Consider the following 9,890-nt stretch of genomic DNA (forward strand, 5'->3'; position numbering starts at 1 on the left):
GGCGTCTTAACACGATTATCATTTTGTTTTCTGAAAAATTGAATCGTGGAACCATAACATTATTATACATGAATGGATTCGGCATCCGATGCTCTTTAATTTTTGTTCTTAAAAAGTTTTTTAATTTTGCAACCCTGATAAATGGGGGTAGGGGTTAATTAAAAAATTTGATTTAAAAAATAAATGAATACACTATTATATAGAGCATAAAATACTGTAAAACTTTTGTATAAAACATTTTTTCATACGTGGCATAGTTTCGAAGATATTCGCTAAAAACGAAAAAATCTATTTTCTTCGTGGGGGTGTTTCACCCACTAAACCTTGAGATAAGCCGCTATAAAAAAAATGGGTCGAATATTTTTTGATGCTTTACAACATATCCAAAGCGCATTGAAATCGGTGAGGGACAGTTCCGACCGTTCCCTTGTCAGTTCTGCAAATTTATGTCAGTATATACTTACCGAAAGAGTCCATCGCGTAATATGCGGTGTGACATGTAATTATCCAAAGCATGGTCAGAGATTTTATGCCGTGAATGACGGCTATTGCTTCGGTGTCCAATTTTGTGTTAAATATTTTCTTTGTACTTGTGTAAACGGAGAAACACATTAATACGTTCCCGATTCTATTTTTCTCACACGAAGACGACAAATCGGACATTTGCAGCTCCTCGACCGTGTTTTCTTCATCTGAATCACAATTCAGAATTTGTATTCATTAAAAATTGCGAAAGATGTTTGCCGTCAAATACAAGAAAACTATTAGCAAGCATATAAATGAAAAAAAAAAGATATTGCCCTATAGAAATAAATAATATTATATGAGAGAAAAAATATCTTTTTGCATTTCGGAATTTTATTAAAATAATGATTCCAATTTAATAAAATTGTATTAGTGTGTAAAACGTGAGCCTGTCTTTTTTTTTAAATACAAGGAATATAACAAAAGCAGTATGACAAATAATAATTACCGAAGTAGCTCAGAAAGTCTTACAATTAGTTAAATATATACTTACTAACGACAGTTTTAGTCTTTGTCTTTAAATGTGTTTGATATATGAATATATCGTACATTGTACCGCTTATCATCATGGCAAAGGTAAGCACTAAAACAATACTGAAATGATAAAATTAATATATGCAGATATCTCTCCCATCGCTTTCTCAAACTCTCGAAAGAGACATAAAAATTTAATGTATTATTTTATTTGTAAAGTTCATTTTTTTGTCTTTATGTTTTTCGACATACCATACGAAAGGTATCGCACCACTTAATAGCCATTGGTGATCATTCTTTAAGTTTTTTACTTGGATCAGGCTGAGATTCATGGAATAGAGATCATTGATTAAAAGAACTCTATCTCTAAATATTCCTTCTAGAATGAAACTTATATTATTCATGGAACAGGATGCGGGCAAACAGAGGCCGAGCGTAATCAGGTCCTAAAATATATATATAAAATCTTCTATATACAGCGTTTATAAAAAATACCGGAATCCCTGAATATCTCGAAAAATATAAGTTTTATAAAAAAAATACTTCAGACAAAAGTTGTAAAGTTTAAAAAGAATTATTTACACTAAAAATAAAAATAAAAGTATCAACTTTAAAAGGCTACGACCTTTACAAATGTTATCAAAGTCATGAACAACATTTAAAAGGTTTTACATCAGTTAGACATCTTAGATAATAGGTACCAATGCCGACGGGACAGTAACTTTCAAGTCATAGAACTAAAAAAGTATTGAATGAAAAAATATTTTGTTATAGTGTTTTGAAAAGCTTTCGAGATAAGCTAATAATATGCAATAAAAAATGAGGGTTTCCATTCTTTCACTGTCAGCGGGAAGTATACTTCCCACTTCTTTTTTATACGATTCTGCCTTGAAAATCTCACAATTTCGCAAAAGTAATTGTGAAGTTTGGTTTTTCAGATATTTAAATAGTCATTTAATATATTCTCATATGTTTTTTAACACAATTTTTTATGTAATAATTTTTAACAAATTGAAGTCGAAAAAAGGTGGTTTGTTAAAGAAAAAATCGATTTCTTGGAAAGCATTAAGTATAGATATCTGAAAATTTAACCAAATTCTCTTCTAATGCGAAAAACATATTGTTTTGATATTTTTTTACAAAATAATCATTTTTTTTAAATGGCATACTCTAGATAATCTCAAGAAGGAATAACTTACTTCATTGAATATATTGATGTGATACTGAAGAGTACTGTTGTGTCTGATATAAGCAACGAAATAATTCAGTTGGAAAGGTGGGAACTCATTCTGCGGATCGCGGTATCGCGTGTTATTTAATATGTGTCGTTTTGCGATCTCGAAGGGAGTCCTGTTCATAATATCGAGGCACTGACTACGACTGCCAAGCCAAAAATTATTTCCATAAAGGAAACCTGATTTGAGTCCCCCACTAGAATCCAATGCTTGAAGACAAAAATACACTATTATTATTATATTTATGTAACAACATTCTAGTACGTAGTGTTTTTTATTCATTGCTACTTAATCACTGAGTCTTTTATTAATTGCTAAAGGCAAGATCACTATTAATTACAAAAGACAAGTCTTATAGCGTATTCGGCCCGAGCGGGTTTGCACCAACCTGGGTTGGATTAATGACATTGTATGCTCTCCTAACGTGTAACGTCAACCAATAAGAAAATATTACACAACCCAAATCAGTGTAAACTCGCTTGAATCGAAAATGCTGTTAGATATCTCGTATTTAGATGTTCTTTAGTTATATTAATTTTACATTGTCTCGATTTGATTCACTACTGTAGTTTCAATGATTATTACAAAACATAATTATATAATTTTAACATTATTTTGTTCATTATTATTACGCACTTTACAAGTAAAATTTGGAGAAATATAAAAAAAATAATTTGTAATAACAAGTATGAAATATTTTTGTGACTAAGTAATACTACAAAAGATAATTTTTAATCGCTCTGTTTCGCGACTTATTACTAACTTTCACTCAGATTGCTTCTTAATATAAACGATATTGTTAAAAAGTATTCAAAACTCGATGTACATATAGGAATATATCTATTTGATTAATTGTGTACACAAGAGAGTGTGTACTCTTAGCTGTAACGTTCTCCAAATTACAGATATACACAATACGCAACCTCATGAGATGTATTAATACTCATACAGCATAGAACGTTGAAAGAATGTTGCTGAGATATTGCAATGTTGAATGTTGAAGTACCAATGTTTTATCAGTGTTGTATCTATATTGATTCTTCAACAATGATTGTTAATGTTGCTACAACGTTGGAACAATATTGAAGAAATTGGACTACAAATTGAATTTTTATTGATTTTTCCACACTGATTGTTAATGTTGCTGCAACATTGGAATAACATTGAATAAATTATATATCAACATCTATTTTATTTTGTAAAAAATGAACAATAACAGAATGTCATGTAAACAGAAAATTTAAATCATTCAAACTGATCTTTTGACGAAATTCATTTCTAAATGATATCTGCATATTTACGCGAGAATCGGTTGCGCGTGGAGAGTGATCGTACGTGTGATATTGTTTGTTTGTCCGATGCACGACGTTGATGTATGGTCTTTGTACATATAGCTATATGTTACAATTGAAGGGATGGACGGAATAAAGGCCTAATTACAAAATCTTGATTTTGGTAAAAATTAAAATAACTTGCTATTTTTTTATTATGCAAGAAATGGGAACAGTATTAATTGTACATTTATGTAATGTCTTTGAGAAGTTACATGTATAATATTTCTATATTATGATTAATATTAAAAAAGTTATTTGCAATTTAAAAAATGCATTTAGTCCCCTTTTCCGAATATTGATCATAGTATTGTAGAAATCGATAGAAAGAAAAGACTATGAGCTACATAAACGTTTTTTATCTTCATACTCTTGTAGAAGAAATACAAAATGAATATGGAATACACTTTACTTTTACACTTGTACAAAATAAATTAGAATAATGTATTCAATCATGATCTGATGAGCTTTGATAAGATTTTTTAGCATGTTGTACAGCAAACACATTATTGTCATACCATTTTGTTCAGTCTCTGGTAAAAATCTCATTAACAATTTTAAATCATTGATTTTTTTAATCGCCATACCTGAAGAAACAGGCGCTTTTAATTTTTTAGGTACACGAGAAAGATCTTTATCAAAGACTGTAAATAGAGAATACGTTTCTTTATTTATTTTTTCATACGAGTTGAAACACTCAATCGTCCCATCGGGCAGATATAAGAGGCGAGCATATTTTTGTATAGCAATTTTCGTTTTCTTTGCATATGGCACACGAGAGTATAAGTTGTTAAAATCAAACTCCAGTCTTTCTCTAAATTCGAGCCATCAACGACATGAAAAGGCATTGGATATTTACGACAAGTACGCAGCATCGATAGATAATCATCAACAGTGTATACAGTTTCTTTGCCTTTCTTAATCCTTTCATAAAGACCGAAGTTGCGATCATATTGGTTGAAAGAATGGCCGCGTACAGGGAAAATGTGTTCAATGGAAATATTATAAATTTTTGCAAGCCGGCAACAAAACTTAACCATTATATGATTTTTGTTTTGTCCACCACACATGTCCGAAAAAAAAGAAATTTTCCAAATTTATAATTTTTTAAATAATTTTTTAGAAAATCAAACGAAACTACAGAGTTTACCGTTTTTCCTGCTTGATTTTCAAGCATCCAGTAGAACGAACTATTTAAATCGTTATGACAATGAACATTAAAAATGTACATCCACAAAAGGTGTTTATAAAATAGTGAGGTTACACTGAGTTTTGGTAATGACAAGTTCTGCGCAAAATCAAATTCTGTAACGAGAATAGAATGATCATTGCTCTCATTTATTTTGTATAATTTCAAAATTTTATTTTTTATTATTGATATACTTTTACATCAGTTTTATGTCTGTATATTCATTTTTACACAAAATGTCATCATTTACTTGTAATTTTTTGCACAATCATTACAAAAATTGCAAGTATCCGTTCTAGGTTCCTTAATACTGAAAGGACTATTTACTCTATACCATTTGTGATAAGTGCAAAATTTAATCTTTGAAATTTGCGGCAGGGCGGGGTCAGTAGGTTATAGGTGTAAGTAGAAAAATTGAGGCTGCATTAAACAAAATACGTGAGACATGCGTAAACAAATCTGAGTAAGCTCTAGATAAACCAAAGTAGCACACAGGTCCTCCATTTTTGATTTACTAACCATATACCCGATACCAATAATACTAAGCGTTTATTGGTCTAGAGACGTAATACTAAGCGCTTATTGAACTAGGTCACAAATGCTGGTCAAAATAGCCAAGAAAGTTGTCGGCATTTCGGCTCAGATAAAAGAAATGCACTACTTTGATATATCTAGAGTCTTATGTCTGAGCATGCAGCAGCTACTGCCGCTCAGTCTGCTGTAACATCTCGTTGCAAACACATCTATGATAAAAGTTTTTGTTTTACAATCGTGCATGATTGTCTGAGACATTTGATTTCTATTTAGATAGTAAGTGCAGTTCTTACTTATTCAGATAGCACTGGATATCCCAAGAACGTTCATTTTAAATCCAAATCACATCAGCACGTCCATGGACGTGGGAAAATAGGATGCATTCCGTTTCACGCATGATGTACATGATGCATTATATATCGTTGTTTAATATTCAGTGAATTTTTCCTTTAACGAAATTGCGTCCGATAAATAATTTTTGCGCTTTTTTGTCGACTTCAACCTGCTCTCCTGCAAAAACTACTTGTCAGACGTAATTTTGCAAAAAGAAAAAATTGTTTCTTTTAGCATTAAATATGACGTCTTGTACTTGACGGGCGCGAATTTGAAAACACTATGTATAATTATACATGTTTATAAATATTTATGCGTGTTATGTACGTTTATACATATTTATACATATTTATACATATTCATACATAAAAAATTTTTATGGGACGGACATACGAATGATTGTCCATAGGTGCATCCATTTCATACACGATCATGCGCATGTTACATCATTTATCCTTATTTAATATTCAGTGAACAACATAAAACAAATGTAAATAAACATACATAAATATGCATAAATATTTATAAACATGTATAATTATACAGGATTTTCAAATTATTGATTTTGAAAAATCATTTCGGCGCGCGTTTCTGGGGATTACGTACGTAGTAGGGTTAAGTTGCCTATTATGGGATAGGTTCCTAATATGAGATAGCGGGGTTTCTGCTGAACTAACAAGCACATGTGTTTCATTCAATCATGAACTTTGTATTCTTAGCGTGAAATCTGTTTAGTAGAAAATTCATTATTAGATGATGCGTGTAGTCGTTGCAAAAAAAGATTTATGAAATTGAATGTTGTCAAATTTTATTGAGGTTAGTCTGTTAAAGCTTGTTTTATTATACAAAAATAAATATTCGTAATAAAATCTGCATACAGTGATAGAGTAAGATCGTATTCATATGAAAATATGTGATATAATGATTTGTTTAACTGTAAAGATTAGATATGGTGATCGTGAAACCGCAAGGCATGAAAGTCGTAATATGAGATACTCAAGATATTCCTAGCTAATATGAGAGCATCTAAACAATTCAATGTCTCAAAGCATACTGTCGAACGAAATGTTAAAAATGACGATTCTATTTTTAAGATTACTCACATACACACATATACATATATTCTCATAGGGTAAACTAGGGTATTATGGCCATACGGAAAAGATGGCCATAGGTCATAATTTCTCCAATAATTGATAAATAGTGCATTTTTACAGTCATTCTTAAAGATAATCAATATTTACAGTAGTTCATATGAGTACACTCCTGTTCAAAATAACAATATTATAAATATTATCTAATATTTTTTCTTTCGACTATCTGCAAAGTTCTGCACGTGTCTGCTAAAAACTGTTATAATGTCTAATAAATTACAGTTAAGCTGCCATAATCAACATTACATACACAATAAAGGTACGTAAATTGCAATGTTACCTATAATTAATAATTTTATTTTCACTGTTTATTAATAAATACTATGGCTATCTTTCTTAATGTCATGGCCATCTTTTCCCTAAAAATCAGATAAGATGGCCAATACATGCTTTGTAATATTTTGATAAAATTAAAGTTCTGTTAAGTATTTTCTCTTTAATTTCGATAGTATTTGTTACTTTAAGCTTCAGTGAAAGTAATATCTCAAATATTGTTAAAAAAAAGTAACAAGAATAAATGTATGTTTTTTGCATTTTAAGAAACTATGGCCATCATACCCGAGTTTACCCTACACACATCGAAAAATTATATAATTATTATGTATAACATTTAAATTTTTTGTTCCTACTTGTATATAATATAACAAAAGCGTGTATAAAAAACTTATCTTTATTTTTTCCTTAGTTTCCCGTTATGAGATACTACCTCACACAAGAAAACCATTATATCTCATATTAGGAATCTTTTTTTTTTTGAATAATCAAAATCTGCACTTTTGATAAAAAATTTCACATACAACAAAATATAGCTATTATCAACTGCTAACTTTTGGCGATAAAATTTAAATATATTTATCATAAATTCGACGTAAAACTAGAAATTTAGGTTATAAATTAAATAAATTACAAGCCTTTAAAAAAGGTATATATATATATATATATATATCTCCTGATTTATTTTTTTTATTTATATCAACACACACCTAATTTATTATTTTTATAAACATAGATAAAATTAAGCACAAGATCGATTCAGTTTCGGAGTTTAGTTAATTCTCTAATGATACAATGAAACAACTCAACATGAAGTAAATGCGAGACTGTACATGTGATTAACTTTCTTAATTTTGCATTTAGTTTTGGATCCAATAAATATCAAAAATTAATCATGATTAAGAATTTTACTTACTTTTTAAACCCCACAGAATCCGTTGATCAACAGCGTCTAGGAAATCTCGTAATTCCGTTGCACATGTTGCCGAACCGAGAAGACTAGCTCTCGAGGCGATGGCGTAGGCGGGTGAAAAATGAATAATATTGTTCTCGTTAGAACCGTGAAATTGTGCAGAAACACAAAATAACGTGACGAAATGGCAGACATACGAAATAAACGCGATATAATGCATGTTTTTGAGTCCAAAAATTACAATCTCTTTTACTTCCCCGTTAATACAAACTGTGGTCGATACCGACTATGAAGTGATCAATTTCAGAAATACAATAGAGTGAAGTGTAAAGAATTTTTTTGCTCATGTAAAGAATTTCATTAATGCACAGGTCTAGAATTATTTTCTTTGTCGAGATAAAGAAGACGTTTTTCCCGATGAATCGTATACTAAAAACGCGTTGTTTATTAACTTCGTCCGTGCAAACGTTAGTGAAATGTTTGGAGTTTTATTAGAAAATATTCTCCATTTGATTTGTATAATGCAGATTAATATTGGTCAGAAATTCGACGACCGGGAGAAGACTGGTTTATAAAGGGAGAAGTTAGCGGGTTTGTAGTGGAAAACGAAACGTCCTCCCCGCGACAACTTTTCGACGGAGCCCCACCATGCACTGCATCATTTGAATACGTCGACATCTTGAATATAGCAATATATATAATAAGAAAACATTTTTTAATAAAAAACCAACAAAATATTTTATAAACTTTTGTGCTATAGTTCTGCGATTATGATAGTGATTCTCTTATGATATTGTAAGATGTCATAAGCCAATCACAGATTATACTTAATCTTATATTAATCCTATATTAAATAGTTGAGAAAAGTCACCGATACTGACATAGGTTTCCTAAAATGATACCTCCTTATTTCTCAGAAACTAACTGCTGAACTTTATTAATACTAATAAAATAATTATCTTTTTAGCTAATTAAAGAAGTACAAACTCTTATTCGTGTATTTGTGTGTCTATTTCGTGTACTTGTTTCTACATCAAATCAGATAAATACGAATTCTACGAATACGAAAATAAAATTCTTACGATTTTCTTTTGTAAATTGCGTAGCTTAAATAATTGTCACTATATTATTGATAATATTACGTCATTTTAAATGCTTGTAATTTCCTAAATTAGTTTTATTTATATTATTATTTTATCTCAATTTCTTCATAATACGATTTTTAATTAAAAATTGGGGTGCAGTGTAAACCGCCACACCTGTCTGTAAAACAGATCGTGAGCTAACTTGATCTTTATAATGTTGCTTTAGAGTTTCAAACAACTTTATTGTGTAGCTGAAAACAATAGTGTATATGGAAAAATTCTTGAAAAACTATCGCGTTACATATTTACATCTTGCAGAACAGCGTAAACCTATTGAAAAAATCGCGTTACACAGTTGCATGACGAAATCATGTAATTAAAACACGTAGGTCATGTAACAAATTGTTCCAAATCAGTCCGTGAGTTTTGGTATTATGTAATTTAAAAAGTCACATGGTTATATGTTTTTTTTTCTATTTCTATTATTGAATTCTTTAAAATTTGACAACTTTAAAATCACATGATGGATAAAATTATTTCTACTATCATGTGATTTTTCAAATTAAGTCATTTAAAAAAATCACTTACTGATTTGGAACAATTCGCTACGTGATTTACATGTTTTAATTACATGATTTCATCATGTAACGTTATTACATGATTTTTTTCAGTAGGAAAGTAAATATGCACATAATTAAATAAAAATGTTTTACGAGGTCTGTCCGGAAAGTATCGGGCCTACCTTTATTTCCGCGCCATAGTGTTCGAGCGACCTCTGCGGGGCATGAACGTCAACAGTAAAGCCTCACGAACCTATCGGTTGCTTGCTGATATCTGCCGGACG

At 30.3% G+C, this 9,890-nt stretch overlaps 1 protein-coding gene across 1 annotated transcript in view; it reads right to left on the bottom strand.

Moving 5' to 3' along the window:
- LOC108762366 (nose resistant to fluoxetine protein 6-like) overlaps positions 1-8,301 on the bottom strand; it is a 13,287-nt gene extending 4,986 nt beyond the window's left edge. Inside the window, exons 1-5 of the mRNA XM_018509332.1 lie at positions 7,965-8,301; positions 2,199-2,443; positions 1,252-1,445; positions 1,019-1,119; positions 465-692 (exon numbers count right to left, since the gene is read on the bottom strand). Of these exons, the coding sequence (XP_018364834.1) occupies positions 465-692; positions 1,019-1,119; positions 1,252-1,445; positions 2,199-2,443; positions 7,965-8,181 (985 nt within the window). The 5' untranslated portion in view covers positions 8,182-8,301. The remainder of the gene's footprint in view (positions 1-464; positions 693-1,018; positions 1,120-1,251; positions 1,446-2,198; positions 2,444-7,964) is intronic.
- Between the last annotated feature and the right edge of the window lie 1,589 nt (positions 8,302-9,890).

The sequence above is a fragment of the Trachymyrmex cornetzi genome, unplaced genomic scaffold (genome assembly GCF_001594075.2).
Source record: "Trachymyrmex cornetzi isolate Tcor2-1 unplaced genomic scaffold, Tcor1.1 scaffold299, whole genome shotgun sequence".
Classification (NCBI taxonomy): Eukaryota; Metazoa; Arthropoda; class Insecta; order Hymenoptera; family Formicidae; genus Trachymyrmex; species Trachymyrmex cornetzi.